The sequence below is a fragment of the Eretmochelys imbricata genome, chromosome 6 (assembly GCF_965152235.1).
Source record: "Eretmochelys imbricata isolate rEreImb1 chromosome 6, rEreImb1.hap1, whole genome shotgun sequence".
Taxonomy (NCBI): Eukaryota; Metazoa; Chordata; order Testudines; family Cheloniidae; genus Eretmochelys; species Eretmochelys imbricata.
In genome coordinates this window covers 112,314,062-112,332,015 of record NC_135577.1, presented here as the reverse complement: position 1 = coordinate 112,332,015, position 17,954 = coordinate 112,314,062, and the positions used below count along the sequence as shown (strand labels likewise).

At 39.9% G+C, this 17,954-nt stretch overlaps 1 protein-coding gene across 7 annotated transcripts in view; it reads left to right on the top strand.

Moving 5' to 3' along the window:
- Window positions 1-17,954, top strand: part of CDC42BPB (CDC42 binding protein kinase beta) — a 131,991-nt gene that overhangs the window by 18,650 nt on the left and 95,387 nt on the right. For all 7 annotated transcript variants that reach the window (XR_013346437.1, XR_013346436.1, XM_077819410.1 and 4 more), the window contains exon 2: window positions 16,453-16,544. Coding sequence is in view for 5 of the 7 variants with exons in the window: in XM_077819410.1 (XP_077675536.1) it covers window positions 16,453-16,544 (92 nt within the window). In the remaining 2 variants the exon portion in view is untranslated. The remainder of the gene's footprint in view (window positions 1-16,452; window positions 16,545-17,954) is intronic.

Below are 17,954 nucleotides of genomic sequence, written 5' to 3'. Positions count from 1 at the left end.
TAAGATTTTTGAAAGTATATATTGCATATTTTATTCCTCTCAACCACCCTTTACTTGTTGTTTGTCTTAACTTGTGGGACAGTGGCTGGGTTTGATCTATATCTGGAAAAACTAAGGATATGTCTATGCTGTGCACCTTAAGCGGCACAGCTGTGCCACTCTAGCTGTGCTGATGTAAGGTCTTCCGTGTAGCTCTCCTGCTGGCAAAATAAAACCACCTCAACAAGTGGTGGTAGCTTTGTTGATGGAAAGGTGTCTCCTGCTGATGAAGAGCTGTCCACACCGGCGCTTTTCATCAGCAAAACGTTTGTCGGTCCGGGGTGTGTTTTTCACATCCCTTACCGACAAAAGTTTTACCGATGGAAGTCCAGTCTACACATAGCCTTACTCATTGTGGGTGCTGCTGTGATGCAGACAAGTGATTGCTTTGTTTTTAATAGATTATTTTGTGGTTTTAAGGTTGATAAATCAAGCACAAACTCTGTCCCTTTGTAGGTATGCTGGGAATATAGTTGCTTAAATATAAATTTGTCAGTTTGGTATAGAATATAAAGTGAAGCGTTGTACATTGAGATACAGCATATGGTCATCAGAGTAGGCAAAATTTTTAGCTTGCAGTAAGACCTACAAATCAACCAAAGCTCAAAGAAAATCAGTTCAGTGATTTTAAAGTTGTAGACATTTAAATTTAAATTGTCCTGAGTCAGAAATGGCCAAATTTAGAAAATCACTCAATTTTGAGTCCACCTGAAAAAGAATGAAAACTCCAAATTTATTTTTAAACAATTCATAACTCTTAATACTACAGAACAGAAAGCTATAATTCACCTTGCTTTTTTAGAACATTATCATGTAATTTTGTGAAGTTGCAGGATTTTTAGTCCTATTGGCAGCTTCCTTTTAACAGAATGAAAGGGGTTGAATCATTGATATTCTGCTATCTGGAGTTCTACAGATTCATCCAGATGCATGGACCAGTCTTTGAAAGATTGTTGTACTTTAATTGACATCTTCTGAACTTACTACTGCCCCACAGTGCATTTGCCACCGTGTAGGAGACCGTTCAGGTTGAATTTGTCTACACTTCTGACACAGGGCCAAGTTTTCCAGAAATCCCTGACCTATACAAATAATGGTATGTTATCTTAGATTGTATTGCATGCTGCTTCTAATCACAAAGAAACATGACAAGAAGCCACTTTTTCAAATGTGGCATAAGTTGGCTACAGGCAGACGTTAAGCTGTTTGCCCATATGTGGGATGGCAGAGACTTAGTCCCAGTTCAGATCTGTATTCCAGAACTTCCTGGTCTCTGACTTGATTTGCAAATGCCGTTTTCAGCTGGGAATTACTCTATCAGGGAAAAAATGCTAGGAGAAAGTAAAAGGACTGAGTGTGAAATATAATAACTCATTGGATGCCATCATTGCTTTGGGATGGGGAGGAAAATCTGCCCCTTTCTGTTGGATTAGACTGCATTGTTAGCTCTTCTATCAATGAAGAGCCTTCTGCAATGCTTTCTTGCCATACCCAGGACTGAGAGTCAATTGTTACCCCTTGCCTCTAATGAGAGGAGGACTTGCTGGTGTTTAACTGATCTGTTAGCCACCCAAACAATGTTAGGGCTCTGCCAGTCCTAACTTTGTCTTGCAGTTTACCAGTAGGTGCGTCCCAGTAGGTGTATCCCACGTCCCATAGAAGAATTCCACCTGTAGTGTCCATCCCTTAATCACAAGACACTCATGCAACGGGACGGCATACACACAAGTTTGTTTGGTTCAGCTGGGGGTCTGCTTCTATAGAACATCACAGCACTGAGATATATTAATAGTGAAAACAATCGTAAGTTTATTAAAGTTTAAGATGAAGAGATACAGAGTCAGGATAGTAATGAAAACAAATGATTACGTATAAACAAAATAATAAAATGCAAAGCTGGATCTATACTTATCAATGGCTATCTTTCCTATTATAATAAAGTAGACCCCCCCCCCCCCGAAAAGGGTCAGTCTTTTGCAGAACTAGCTGGTTTCAGACAACCTGGGATCCAAGTGTTCTTGAAGCAGGCCCCTCCATCAGGAATTTTCCTCAGTGAATGGATACTAAAACGTCTCTTTTTAGTCTCTCTATATTCTTCAAAGCTCTTGCCCCCGCCCCCGAGACAGGAAACCCCCTGTGGTTTAATTTTTGATGTCCTCCCATCCTCTTGTTAACGAAATATGTGAATTGGGCTCCTATTGTGTTGATTTACCATGCTTACTTTACATGTGAACCAAGATACATTCTTACTCCTGTCTGGAATAAACCTGTTTTTTCTCTTTGGTTGAGGACTGACTTTAAAATGTACTTTCAGTGCATATACACAACTCCTTAAATATTATCCGTACATACAGCATGCAATGATTGAGGATCACTATGACAGAAGCTTTTATTAGAGACCTTACATTATTTTCTTTATGGATAAATATTGTGAAAGTGGTGTGCTGGCTGTAATGAGTTTATCAGGCCTGCCAAGAGTTGCTGTTACAGAACAATATACCCTTTGCCAGCTGGCATTGATGGGTTCTTAGGGTCACAGCTTCTTGGAGGCATCTGGCACCAGGTTGTTGAGGAACCAAGATAGAGGGAGGAGAATGCTGCCTTTCAGAACCATGTGAAGCACAGAGGTGAACCAGGACCTGGAGATGCCTTTTGACTCTTCCAGAATCACAAGACCTCCTCCTAGGATCTTGGACTCTAGAGATTATGGATGAGCAAGCTAAGGAGAAGATGAGGACTGCTACACAAGGTATATTCTCTATTCTCATTATTACTGATGTTCTTTCATGCTTGTGCGCTGGACGTCCTAAAGAATGTCACCATGACTGGGGGTTGCATCCTCGTAAGAGGACATAAGCATCCTCCCCCTCCAGATTCATGGCGCTGCAACAGTACATGTGGCAACGTTTTTTTTTCTCTCTCTGACACTTCGGGTTTGGCAGCTTTCTCATTTGCCCTTCTTCCCCTCCCCCTTCTTCCCCCAGATTACAGACCGTACTTATCTATGATTAAGTATAGAAAAAGTCAAAACAAGGGTATTTAATTGCAATAAGATACGTATTAGGTGTCATGTCTCCCCTCCCCCAGGCATGTATACTACACTGAAGCTGTCAGCCTGTACATCAGACTAGTGCATCTGTTTGGCTGTCTGCTCATATCTAGCTGTGATTACATGTCATTCTGCTGGAAACACAGGCATAAGCATTCCTTGATAGCACGCTGCTCCACATCAGCCACAGGCAGAGAGGGGTGGAATAATGGTTTTGTCCAAACTCGCTGCCAGCCAACAAGGCTGTGTCCTTAGTCTAGCAGAGAGCATACTACTTGAGCTATAATTTTTCCCTGGTTCTCTTGAGTGATCTCATATCATCTTTGGTAACGCCAGTGCTCTAGTTGGCAATCAGATTTATTGGGTAATGCTAACTTCCTCATCTGCGCACCCCCTCCCCCCCCGAAACTCACTATGGATATGTCTACATGGGGGATAAAAAACCTGTGACTGGCCCAGTTCAGCTGACTCAGCTCATGGGGCTCAGGCTTTGGGGCTGAAAACTACTGTGTAGACATTTTCTGGTACCTTGTGAGGATGGAGGGTCCCAGAGTTCAGGTTCCAGCCCAAGCCTGAATGTCTACACAGCAATTTTAGCTCCACAAGCCAGAATGAGCTGACCTGAGCCAGTTGTGGCCACACCAAGGGGCTTTTATCCCTGTGTAGGCATACCCTATACTTTTCCAGTCCCTAAGTGTTCACTGTTACCATCTGTGAGAGTCGCTCAACTGCAGACTTATTATCCTTGCCCCTGCTCACTTCATTAGGTCCTTCCTTTCCCTTGATTGGAGTCTTGGACATAAATCTTTCACCTGTTAGATCCTTTGTACTGAATGCATGTTGCTCCTATTCCCCTCTGAACCAGTTTCACCAAAAGTCAGTTTAAAACTTGGAAGATATTTAGATTTATATCCCTACTACTTCACATCTAAGGACAGAGTGCCTAATAAACCACCAAAATTCAAAATTAAATAACTTTTACCATATTCTGTGATATGGATGCCTGTACCATAAGTAAGCCTATTAACCGCTCCTTATTTTACATTTCAGTGACTGCTTCTGCAAGAGGGTTATGACTAGGAAATACTGCAGTATCATAAAGCAGGAGAGGGAGTAGGTGTGCTGGAACACAGAATGCTTAACCAGCCTGAAACTGGAAGAATAAGAGAAGATCTGTGTGTCTGCCTTCAGACAAACTGCAAAGGGATTCTAACAGAGTTACTTTGTGAAGAACAAACTGAATTTTTTTTGAATGTCAGCTTAGTGAAGAAGACTCAAGCAATGGCCGACTATATCGATCATGGTAGCCAAATAGAGCAGCAAGAACAAGAGTTCACTGTAAACTTCTGAGGAAGTATGTGCAGGGCCAGAAGCAACTTGTATTATCCTATTCATAGGCCCCTGTTCATCAGTTACCAGCTCCTCAGCATAGTGGTGTGATCGTAGTAGCCCGTAATGGACTGCCTGATACTCACCTGCTTCCTCTTATGTATTCCCGTGACGCATTCTAACCCTGTCGAACAGCCAGACAAAGAAATCCTATGCCAGTTTCTTCCTGTCCCTGTGGCTCAGAAACCATGTCTTGTTTTTATGTGGGGTTTTACATCATTACCTATTTCAGCAGGCCTGTATGTTTGGAGTGTTTAAATAAAGTTGTTTTTTAGCATTTTTCTGCATGTTTACAGATCATCAGGCATGCTTGGGTTTACCCTCAAGATCCGTCCTGTTCCTTGGGCCTCCATTTAAGATTAATTCAGCAGAAAATCATTGGACTCCTCTCTGACTGTTCAAAACTAAATTGGTCAAATGCTAGCACCTGCTGAGTCACAGCGCCAGCTTAATCCATATGCTCTGGGAATGCTCCTATGACAGTATGTTTTGGGTAGAACTTAACTGCAGTTAATTTTTTCCTATCAAATAAAATTGTGTTACAAGCTAAACATGTAATTTTAAAGCTAATGGATGTTAATTGGCAGTTGAATAAATTTGAAAATCTTGGGCTTACCAGAGCACTAATTGCTAAAAGACTAGTACTATAAAAATGGTAATCCAAAAAATGATCAACAATTTAGGACTATAGGCCTCGTAAGCTTGGTCACCATGGAACAAGTTGTATACTGTAACAGAAATACCAAAGAGAAATTCTCAGGTATGGCATGCTTTCCTGGAAGTATCTGAATGATCCTATTAAATCCAGGGGACCCCTTCTTGTCTCTCCCTCCTCTCTGATCACTTCCTTCCTTTCCTGTCTCTACCCCCCTCCTTAATTTTGCATCTATTTATTTTAAAATTTTACTTGAATTAGATTTTGATAAATTCTGTCTTTGTAAATGGTGTAATACAGTTTATACAAATAAATTTATATTTAACCACATTATATCCATGTTTCAAGTATCACTAAAGTTCGGTAGCAAACAGTTAATATACTATGGGAAGCTGATGTATACTTTATTTTCTCTCTGTGTATTTTAAAAAATTAATAAAAAGCTAATAGAAAAAAGATAATAGTTCTGCTCATAATGTCTGCACCAAAAATCACAAATGTAAAGCCATGATAAATGTAAACACTGTTATAGGAGGGCAGATCCATTTTGCTGCCTCCAACCACCACCACAAGAAACAATAAGCATCAAATGCTAATATTTTACTGTGCCTCTTTCAAGCTTCAGTCAACCTCCATTCTGCTCTGTGTTTGTGAAATCTGAATACAAAGCATCTTTGATTTGTCTTGCACACTTGGTACAGGCGGCATCCCCAACAATCACAGCATCACTATGTGGTTTGCAGCAAGGCTCGCAGGCTGCCTCAGTTCAGTCTGTTAAGCACCTTGCTTTCACAAATGCTGTGCAGAATAGAACAGGTAGACATGAAACTCTAATAGCTGATCATACCGTCACTGTACCTTTGGAAGGTGCTCCCCACTATATGCTTGGAAATCTTTTCTGGCTCTATAATTGCTGCTCAGTATCTTATGGGAAGACGACTGAGAATCCTTCTAAACTTCATACTTGTGCTGTTTGGAAAAACTGTCAGCAGTTCAAGTGGGTAGAACTCTCTCATGGAGGACACATTTCCCCCCCCCCCCCCATCTTTTCTCCCCAAAATATGGATAGTATAGAAGACTAAGTGTGGAGTAAGGCCTTTTTTTTACAAGCAGCCAGGCAAGGATTGAGGCAAATGGGAAGGCTCTTTATTTTATGAGGTGTGGAGACTGGAGAACTAGGGAGTGTCCCTATTCTCCAGCAATTGATGGTGAGTTCCAAAGGCATTGGATGTTGACTAGCCAAAAGCAGATATGAGAAATGGAACACCCTGCCACCATTCTTCAGCAGCCATGTTGGAGAGAGCGGATGTCTAGAATCTGATCAGGGTTGGGGTAGAAGTTTCTTCCTTCTATAGTTGCCTCAAGCTAGTAGGTGTCAATTTTCTCTGTCAAGCACTTAATTAGAATAATGTAGACTTTCTTGTTCAGTCTTTCTTCTTGTGTTAAGTTAAATGCTCACAAACTGAAGTGTGTGTGTGTGTGTGTGTGTGTGTGAAGAATCCATATTGATTAAGCATTGTGAGGTTGCATCAAACTCACAAGAAGGGTCTTTATGCCCTTCAGGTTTTCGTAGGGTTTGTCTACACTCGCACTTCGTCAGCAAAACTTTTGTCCTTCAGGGGTGTTAAAAAAAACACACACCCTGAATTATAAAAGTTTTACTGATGAAAAGCACTGGTGTGCACAGCACTTTTGTCAGCCGCTGCTGCTTGTGGGGCGTGGAAGTTTTTTGTCAGCAGGAGAGCGCTCTCCTGCCGACAAACAGCAGCTACATTGTGCGCCTTTTAGCAGCTCAGCTGTGTTGCTAAAAGCCTCGTAGTGTAGCCATAGCCTTAGTTTAGTGCAGCCAGGAATGCCATATTGCTTCCTATAGTCTCAGACCACTATACATCATCTTGTTCCTGGTCCTGTTATAATTGTTCCTTTTTCCAAAACAAACTTAAATCTAAAAACTTGGGGTCTGAGACAGAGAAGAAGATAAATTCTTTTTAAATTTATACATTTCTCCATTGAGCATCACTGCCATGGAATAAAGTGAACGCGATGAAAAGCTTCTTATGCAGTGCACTTTATCTGTGAAACTCCATGAGCCAACCCCAGGTAAAAAAAAAAATCTGAGGTACGTGCTATTTTCCCACATACAGTTGTGTTTCTGGCTCCCATGTGATTTATTTGTCCCCTAACAATTATTTTTTCTTATGTGATCTGCTATTTAGTGCATTTAAATAATATAGCAAGTAGTCAATTGGCATTTGTCCTTATGTATAGTAAGCCAAAAATGTTGTTCTTATTTCCTCCCCCTTCTTTTGATACTGCTACTGTCCAATTCTCCAAAAGAAGCTAGATTGATTTGGCTGGAATTAAATTGGCATATTGTTACATTGACTGTTTAGAACCATCTTTAATTCTTTAGTACTTGCTGGCATAACTCTTGATCTTTCTCAATTTCTTTTCATTTTGGGTGTAGAAGGCAGTGAATGGGGCGGGCAGGCAGGCAGCCAACTGTTAGTGTTCAGCAGTATCGTTCATTAGCAAGCTGGCAGATACCAGGATACTGCTGCAGATTAATTTCTTCTGCATGGTGCTACAGTGTATGGATATTACAGGTTTTTTGTGCAAAAAAGTGCACTCAGTAGATAGCAATGAACATAGTTGCTGTGTCAAGGTGAAAGAAAACTTAATGTCTGATGTTGACCTTTGAGATTCTGCCAGCATATCTGATTAGTTTTGCTTATGAGATTACTGCCATGATGGCCATATTTTTTGTTTTGGACCACTTTTTAATAACATGGCCTTCTGCTCCAGCATGGCCATAACTATATCTTGTGTACATAGCATCTTTCATTCCAGAGTTCTTCTGTAAACTGGTATACAGACTTTAAATATAGAATAGTTTCTCTCATCACTGACACACAGCCACTTCTGAGGTAAAATACAGCATCTGTTTAATAACCCACCGCAAATTACATAATGGTTTAGGTCAAAAAGTAAAGAATGATCCTATATCCACTTGAATCTGTATAGGGTTTTCATGTAAGCAGAATGTAATAACACAAATGTGATTTGATCAGGTGATTGGGATTATGAAAAGTGCCATGGGATGTTTTGATCATAAATGGTGAGGAACTTCATTTTACATCTCGTTCAAAAGACTTTCCTGAAACTGGGCAGGACTCAAAACAAATCTTTCCTTAACACATCCTAATGGAAACTTAAACAATTTTTCCTGCCCACGCTATTTCAATCGGAAAATTATATTCCAGAAATAACCAGTGACTTTATAAATTCAGTTAGTAGTTGATTACTTCTGATAATCTAGTAAATATTATAGGTGATTGCAGGAAGTGCTACTAATTGATATCCAGAGGAACGTAATCATTTCTGCTGTCAGTGGAGTATTTTATTTGAATTTCAATTTCAATCAGTGTGATTAACATAAATAAGTAGTCAGTGAAATTCCCAATTCAGAGATGAATTGCAATATACTTTTTGATATAAGCAAGTTGTATTAAAATGTCCTTTCAGAGCCATGGCTATTACTCGGGCTCTGGAAAGCGGAGGGTGGAAATGGATAATCTTCACTGCAGTTCTTCAGAACCCTGTAGGCAGAGTCTAGTCGGTTTGACTCTGCTGCAGCTTTGGAAAATGATGGGAAATCAGAGGCAGGCACTACTTCTTTCCTTAAGTAAGAAATGGAAAAACAAGAGGTCAGTAGAGGAGTAGATTAATAAAGACCCTGTGCAGCAGCCTGGAGGCTTTGTGGCTGGAGGGAAGAAAATTCAGCGAGAAGATAGGATCTGTCTCTCTTTCCCTCTGTCAGCCAGAGGGGGAGGGCTTTTAATTTATCAGACACTTACTAAAAGAAGGCTATAAAAGTTGGGGTAGAAATCCAAGCATACCCCAAAGTTACAGTCCTCTCATCCACTACTGCTGAGAAAAGGGCATGAGGAACCATGTCTTTGTTTGTTGGTGCCTAGCACCATAGGACCAGGGTCTCCAGGTGCTTCTGCAATAGACGATAAAAAATGGGCATTGCTCTTGGACAGTAAGGCCCCTTAGACTAGTGCTTTAGCTCTAGCTGTCTGATACATTTTTTCAAGACTTATACTGTATATGTTCGAGTGGATAGCGGACAGGGCATGGTGTATGAAAAACATTGTGGGATCAACCAGAAAATTAGAATACGGTGTTTGTGTATATAACAAGTGGGTTGAGGAGTACGTGGGACAGTCAGCAAATAACGGGGGGATATGGGAGGAGGGAGCAGAGGACACAATACAGTTTAGGGGAAAAAGTAATATATGGGGCAAAGGAAGAGAGGGAGAGAAAAGAGAACACAAGATAAAATCACAGAAAAAGATATACCACAATACTTTTTTTTTCCCCCTTTCCAATAATAAAGTCAGCTAAGAAATAAAAGAAACAGTTACACTTTGTAAAATATATTGGAGCTCTGATTGACACTATGCAATTAAATACAGTACAGGTTTATTTCTTTAAATTGCAGAAGGAGTAGATTGGTGAGAGGGAATGAGGAGGAGCAGGTATTTTTCACCCTGAATAGTAAGCTGGTCTTGGGCTCCCAAGTGGTGGATACATTTTTCAAGCCCGGGATACATGTATACATACTGTAACTTGTTAAACCTGTCTGAGTATTGTACTAATAGCAATATCACAGGAATGTTGTTGTTTCTTTTGAAAGGGTGCAGTGAGGGCAAACAGGAACCTACATTCTTGAAGTCAAGAATGAAGAAAAGTTAAGGGAGTTTAAGTAAAAATGTTTCCATATCCTCTTCATCCTTCCCCTTCAAAAACACCCCCCAATGAAAGGCCCAAAGACGGAAACATCCTTTATATTTTCTGGTGTGTATCTCTGATTTGTGTCCTATTTCTTTAGGCTATAAACTCCTCTGGAAAAGGGCTTTCTACTTGTCTTTCATGGTGCCAAGCACACTTAGGTTTATTTCTCTAGGTAGATGGTATAAGGAGTGTGGTGAAGAAGCAGGCAGGTGAGCTTAAGTTCAGACAAATCAGACTGTGGGGTGTTACTATTGTAAGTTGAATATGGTTTCTGAAACTTTGTTACAAGATCCTTGTTTTAGATATGCACCTACTTTCTGTATCAACCGTATACTTTGTGACATGAATTTTGATTTTCTCACAATACTCCACCATACTTTGTGTAAAGGAGAAAATGAAAATATATTCTTCTATAACTGAAAAGGTTGAAAAATTCTTTAGATGGATTTGCTGGGATTGTTAAAATTAGATTAGTATAATAAAAAAAAAAACTTTACTTTTTTTAGTTTGCTGCTAATTTTGTGTGGTGTACCTTGCCGAAACAATTCTCAAAAGTTGCTACTTTGAATCTACTTAAAAATTTACCAACTCTGAATAACTTAAACCACATCCCCATGTTCACAGCATCTGAAAGTGCATTTCATTTCCTCAAGCTACATTTCCTTTTTGCACAAACAAGAAATAGCTGCTTAAATGGTTATAGTAGGGCAAGGTATGTTAGCAACAAGGAGGTCAGGGAAATTGCGGGACCCTTACTGAGTGGGGGAGGCAACCTAGTGACAGATGGTATGGAAAAACCTGAAGTACTCAATGCTTTTTTTGCCTTGGTCTTCACAGACAAAGTCAGCTCCCAGACTGCTACATTGGGCAGCACAGTATGGGGAGGGGGTGAGCAGCCCTCAGTGGTGAAAGAACAGGTTAAGGACTATTTAGAAAAGCTGGACATGCACAAGTCCATGGGGCCAGATACAATACATCCAAGGGTGCTGAGAGAGTTGTCTGAGATTGCAGAGCCATTGGCCATTATCTTTGAAAACTTGTGGTGGTCGGGGAGGTCCGGGACAATTGGAAAAAGGCAAATACAGTGTCCATCTTCTTTTTAAAAAAAAAAGGGGGGGGTGGGTGGGAAGGAGGAGAATCCGGGGAATTACAGACCAGTCAGCCCCACCTCGGTCCCTGGAAAATTCATGGAGCAAATCCTCAAGGAATCCATTTTGAAGCATTTGGAGGAGAGGAAGGTGGTCAGGAACAGTCAGCATGGATTCACCACGGGCAAGTCATGCCTGACCAACCTGATTGCCTTCTGTGATGAGATAACTGGCTCTGTGGGTATGGGGAAAGTGGTGGACGTGATATACCTTGACTTTAGCAAAGCTTTTGATGCGGTCTCCCATAGTATTCTTGCCAGCAAGTTAAAGTAGTATGGACTGGATGAATGGACTATAAGGTAGATAGAAAGCTGGCTAGATCGTCGAGCTCAATGGGAAGTGATCAATGGCTTGATGTCTAGTTGGCAACCAGTATCAAGTGGAGTGCCCCAGGGGTCAGTCCTGGGTCCAGTTTTGTTAAACGTCTTCATTTAATGATCTGGATGATGGGATGGATTGCACCCTCAGCAAACTTGCAGACGACACTAAGCTTGGGGAAGAGGTAGATATACTGGAGGGGAGCGATAGGGTCCAGAGTGACCTAGACAAATTAGAGGTTTGGGCCAAAAGAAATCGTATCAGGTTCAACAAGGACAAGAGTCCTGCACTTAGGATGGAAGAATCCCATGCACTGCTACAGGCTGGTGATGGACTGGCTAAGCAGCAGCTCTGCAGAAAAGGACCTGGGGATTACGGTGGACGAGAAGCTCGATATGAATCAACAGTGTGCCCTTGTTGCCCAGAAGGCTAACGGCATATGGGGCTGCATTAGTAGGCGCATTGCCACCAGATCAAGGGAAATGATTATTCCCCTATATTCAACACTGATGATGCCACATCCAGAGTACTGCATCCAGTTTTGCCCCCTCCCCAATACAGAAAGGAAGGGAACAAAAAGGGAGAGAGTCCAGTGGAGGGCAATGAAAATGATTAGGGGGCTGGGGCACATGACTTACGAGGAGAGGCTGAGGCCTTGTCTGCGCTACGGGTGGAGATCAGTCTAGTTATGCAATTTCAGCTACATAGCTGAAGTCGACATTCTTAGATCTACTTACCACGGGGTCCAAACTATGCTATGTCAACGGGAGATGCTCTTCCATCGACTCCCCTTGCGCTTCTCATTCACGTGTAATACAGGAGTTGATGGGAGAACGATCTGCGGTCGATTTAGCAGGTCTTCACTAGACCCGCTAAAGCGGCCAGCAATGCATTGATCTCTGGTAAGTGTAGACAACCCCTAATGGAAGAGAAGAGTGAGGGAGGATTTGATAACAGCCTTCAGCTACCTGAAGGGGGGTTCCAAATAGGATGGAGTTAGGCTGGTCTCAGTGAAGACAGAACAAGGAGCAATGGTCTCAAGTTGCTGTGCAGGAGGTCTAGGTTGGATATTAGGAAAAACTATTTCACTAGGAAGGTGGCGAAGCACTGGAATGAGTTACTTAGGGAGGTGGTGGAATCTCCTTCCTTAAAGGTTTTTAAGGCCCGGCTTGACAAAGCCCTGGTTGGGATGATTTAGCTGGGGTTGGTCCTGCTTTGAGCAGGGGGTTGGACTAGATGACCTCCTGAGGTCTCTTCTAACCCTAATCTCCTATAATTCTAAGAAGGAAGGAAAGAAAATTCCTTGAAATTCTCTGGTGTGGGGGGGAAGTGGATAATGGTATGTGTGATGGAAAAGTTGTTTAACTTGAAAGTAGGGTATGTTAGGATTATCATACTCATACATTTATGACAATATCAATAAAAATATGTAGTATGTGTTATGGTCTGAAAGCATATATGACTTATTTTCTGAAATTTAATGCCTTCTCCTACAAGACCTCATAAAAGACACCTATTACTTATTGGATATCAAAACATAGGTACATCTTTTGTGCTCCCCCATCTCTCTGAATAAATATCCATCTGTCTCTGTTCTTAGATTGTGAACTCCTTGGGATGGGGACTTTTTTTTTTATTCTGTGTTTGTACAGCACCTAGCACAGTGGGATCCTGATCCACAGCTAGGCCTCCTAGGTGATACATACACACACACTCTTATTTATTTATATAAATAAAATAATTGGGCAACAGTTTGAGGGAGGGAAGAAATATATTTATTCAAACTTTATAGTATATAGAGTGCACATCTCAAGTTCTGGTCACCCTTTACAAAGGCTTAAAAATACATTCATGCATAAACAGTCCAGATAATGCCACCCTGACAGCAATATGAGTAACAAAAGTTAGTAATCCATACCATAATTCATGCTACCATTTAATGATATGAAATACTTCATAATGTATTACCTTTATTTCAATATTTATCATAAGCCCATTTCCAATTTACGTAATCAAAATTAGATATAAAAAAGTAGAACAGTGCACTTAACTCATACCAGATCTATAGAGAGAACTCTTATCGGTTTCCCTATTTATAGAATGGAGATTGACACTTGCCTTCCTTTGTAACATGCGTTGTGGCCTATGAATGAAAAAGCCTAAAGATCTTTTCAATAATAAAAATAGCACAGTGGTTGGTATGTCACAATGCATCATCCTGATGAGTACAGTGGAGGCAACCTAACCATACATTACAGAACAAGTTCCTACTCATCTCCTAATCTTACCAGGCATATGCATGCTACTAAATCACATCCCTGGGGGGGATGGGGCACTAAAAACATGTAAAAGTAGAACCAAGACAAGAAAATTGGAAGATATTTCAATTTAATATCATAAAGAAATAACTAGTGTGCAATCCAACATAAAAGCAAAGGTACATGCAGATATAAACAACGTTCTAGTCGAAAATAAAGCAATAAAATAACTTTCCAAGAAAATTCTTAATGATGTTACAGACAGCTTTTCTTACGTTGGTTAGTCTGCTGCTGGAGTATGTTTGTCCAAATTCTTTACCAACCATTGTAATATGTTCTCAAACTGAATAGTGTCCATAGTAAAAAATATAACTGTCTTCCCACAGTGATCTGAGTTCTGCTGGTACCAAATAATAACCTTAGACCAGAGCTCCAGGATGTATTATTTAAATAAGTGGAGGTTCATTTTTCAGCAGGAGAGGCAAATAGTCAGTGAAGAATCTTGCAGAAGAACCTTCATGCATTAGATCTCCAGCTTGCTGCAGTTTTTAAAATTATCAGTACTACTACTTATTGGTTCAGATCCTCAGCTGATGTGAATTGGTTTAGCTCCATTGACTTCAGTGGAGTTTTGCTGAGGAATTGCCCCTTGAACTGTGTTTACGGTAGTGTCTACCAGCCCCAATTGAGATCAGGATGTGTTGTTCTAGATATTTGTCTCATGCGGAGGTACATATCAGTAGAATTGTGAATTGAGGGTTCTGATCCTCAGTTTCCTTGTTTAGAAAAAGGGGTAGTACCATCAAACTGAATGGAGGTGGTGGCTATGGGTAAAAACATCCAACTTTTCTACACAGAGTTGTCCCAGGTACCAACAGGGGAATTTAGCAGTTCTCCAATAGAGAGATTTTCTCTTATTTTATTAGACAGTAGATCAATTTTTGGTTTGAGAATTTGGTTTTCCTTGGTTAAACCTAACTACAGTACTATAATCTGCAATTGGGACTTTCAGATCTGTGCTCATCCTACATATTTGTCAGATTTCAGATTCTGGACACAAAACTATCATCTACTGCAGCCACCTTTTCCTCTAAGGAATTCTGTTTGGGTTATTAGCTCATTACTTACGCTGTGGTGTCAGCTTTTTACAGCTAAATCTGAGTCTGGGCTCAGTCAAAACCAGTGATAGTTGATGTGTGGTGCTTCATCCTGTTACAGGTGAAAATAAGTTTTGTTGGGGTTGAAATTTCTATGTCTAATAATTACCAATAAAGTGTGTTTTATGGTGTGATGGAAAGAAGGGAAATTTTATCTTTTACAAATTAAAGCGGAGACAGTAATAAAATCTCTAGACGACCTCAAGTAGTTCTTTCATAGTCCAGTCAGCACCAAGTTAAACTTTTTCTCTCCTTTCTTTGTCTTTCTTTTCTTAATACTTACCAGGTTAAATGGTGAAAATACAGAGCCTATTATCTAGAACTTGGATCCTCATGTATGCACAATGCAAGGAATCCCTTTAATATCGGTATTCTACATTACGGGGGAGTGGGGGGGGGAATCTCCTACATATAGTGTAGCTCAGTAGTTCTCAAACTTTTGTACTGGTGACCCCTTTCACATAGCAACCCTCTGAGTGCGACACCCCCCCCCCATAAATTAAAAACATTTTTTATATATTTAACACCATTATAAATGCTGGTTAAAAAGTGGGGTTTGGGGTGGAGGCTGACAGTTCATGACCCCCGCCCCCCCATGTAATAACCTCGGACCCCCTGTGTGGTCCTGAACCCCTGGTGTAGCTGAATGTTTTAGTGTTCATGGAGGACAAGTAAGAAAAATCAAGGGAGTATGTCTAGGGATCACAGGTTAACTCCTAAGCTACAGACTTCAAAGCTAGATCCCAACAGGGACCCCAATCAAGTCACCATAACTGTTGATAGAAGAAAAGAGCCAAAAGCTCAAAGCCTAAGTTCTAAAGCAGACACATGCATTCTGGGAGAAGATAACTTGAGTGCGGTATGCACCTGTCCTCTGAAAGTGGGTTATAAAAATTTAGCTTGTGGTGGTTGAGTTGATCATTGCAAGTGAAGTTAGACCATTTTGAATAAGGTTCCTTTCCGTGTGATGACTAAATAGTGTACTGAATTTTCTTCTTGGTTTACCAGTAGAGTTGACTTAACTTTAACGTTAACCTTCCCCACTGAAACAATACGTAATTCCTGAAATATTTAAGAAAACTCATGCCCTGTATAAACTTGCTTATCCTTGGTTGATGAATCAAATTATAAAATCTTCAGTGAACTAACCTCGTATGCATGTGTATTCTATGTCAGTACTTAAACAGTAACCTACAGAGCACTTTTGGGTGTTTGTGCTGGCTGCTCTTTATCAACAGGGCAATAGACTGCTTTATGATAATATTTAAGTGCCCGACTAATTCCATTATTACTCCTACGATCAGCTGTCAACATAAGCAAAAATTTCCAACATTTTCATATAATTTTTAGAGAACTAAATAAATGTCCTTGTATGTGTATGGTTGATAGAGGGGGAATGCAAAAATAATCTCTATTAAAAAAGGTTTGAAATTATTCTGTAGATGTACACTGTGTAATCAGTATTTTACATCTTAATTTTCTAGATCTTTCTTGGGTTGCTTATGTTTATATTTTAAACATATGTTCTTGATGAAAAGCCAAAGTTCTAAAAGTAACTTTGACATAGAACTGTAGATATTTCATTTTTAATTTGTTATACTTCCATGCGTTATAATTTTAATTTTTACTTTTTTAACAGCAAAACCATTTACACAATTGGTGAAGGAAATGCAACTTCATCGAGATGACTTTGAAATTATAAAAGTAATTGGAAGAGGTGCATTTGGCGAGGTAAGATGTCTGCAATTCATCGTTAGATACTCTGAACAATGTTAGTTATTGGTAAAATATATTGTATAATATGCATGTGTTGGATTTGTTTTTCTGCAACTGGTCTGTATCTGTCATAATAAGGAAAAAGGGTTAATGTAGAAAGGTATGATTTACAAAAAAATTCTAATGGAGGAATATTAGCTATGCAGTAGTGATAGGGATCTTGGGAACCAAGACATACCAGCTAATAATACTTTGGTTTTTTAGACAACTTACTTTCTAACAATATTGGATTACTTAAACTATGGAAGAAGCTGCCCAGGGATATGTTTTCCTATTTTATGAAACTGATGTCAATTAAAAGCTAAATCAGTTTTTGCTCCAGAATTATGTCAGTCTGAAGAGACTAGAGGTACAACCAATTCTATCCATCAGGGAACAGTACCTGCTGGTTGACAAATTCACCATAATGTTTGGTGGATTTTCTCTATAGTGGAGAGAAGAAATACCATGCTAATTCTATTTTGAAACAAACTACAGCTCCTTCAGCCATATATTGAACGTATGCCTTTTAGCATCTCTCAATCGTGGAGAATTAAAAAAAAACTGTTTCAGAAGGTAAGCCTTGGGGAAAGACTGTGTCCTCCAGTATATTTATGGGGTCAGACAACACAGCTAAGTCAGAACAGACAGAATCCACTGCTCCAGTAGAACACTGTTGGGAATGAGACAATACTTTTGTGAAAGAGAATGCATTAGTAAATCATCTGTTTCCTGGAAATGCTTACAAAAACACTTCTAATGTTTCATATGTGATGGCTGTACTATAGTTGACTAATTGGCTGCTTTTCACATTAGGAAGGGAAACCAGTGTGCTTCCCTCTGACAATTCTAGAAGGTCCACCTAGTTTTTCTCCTCAATCATTCTTATTTATTACAGGCTAAACAGGCATTGCAACAAGAAGTCTGCCTTAGGGAAATGGATAGAGAGAGAGCAAGTGCATTAATCAATAAAGAAACTTTGAAAACATATACCAGATTAATCTGATAAATTGGTTGCCGGCTCTTCTGATGCTTTCAAAAAGAAGGGCGTTGGAAGTGGGATAAGTCTATCGATCAGATTCTTGTTCTGCATTAGATGAGGAACTTTTCAGTTCAAGTTTAAAGGGCTATGACTGTAATGATATTTGATATGATCTAAAAGTCTTAGGCTGTGTCATGAGTACAAATAGATCAAAAATGTTTTCCAGTGTATTTGTTAAAAAAGAATCTTGTAACCTCTCTTGACTTGGTTGTAGAAAAAAGAATTATTTCAGTGGTAGTCTTTTACTGTAGTAGCTGATAAAATATACCAAGTGTGAGGAAGATTACTCATCTTGAGTTTTGTGTGTGAGTGTGTGCACACGCACGTATATGCTCAGAAAAATT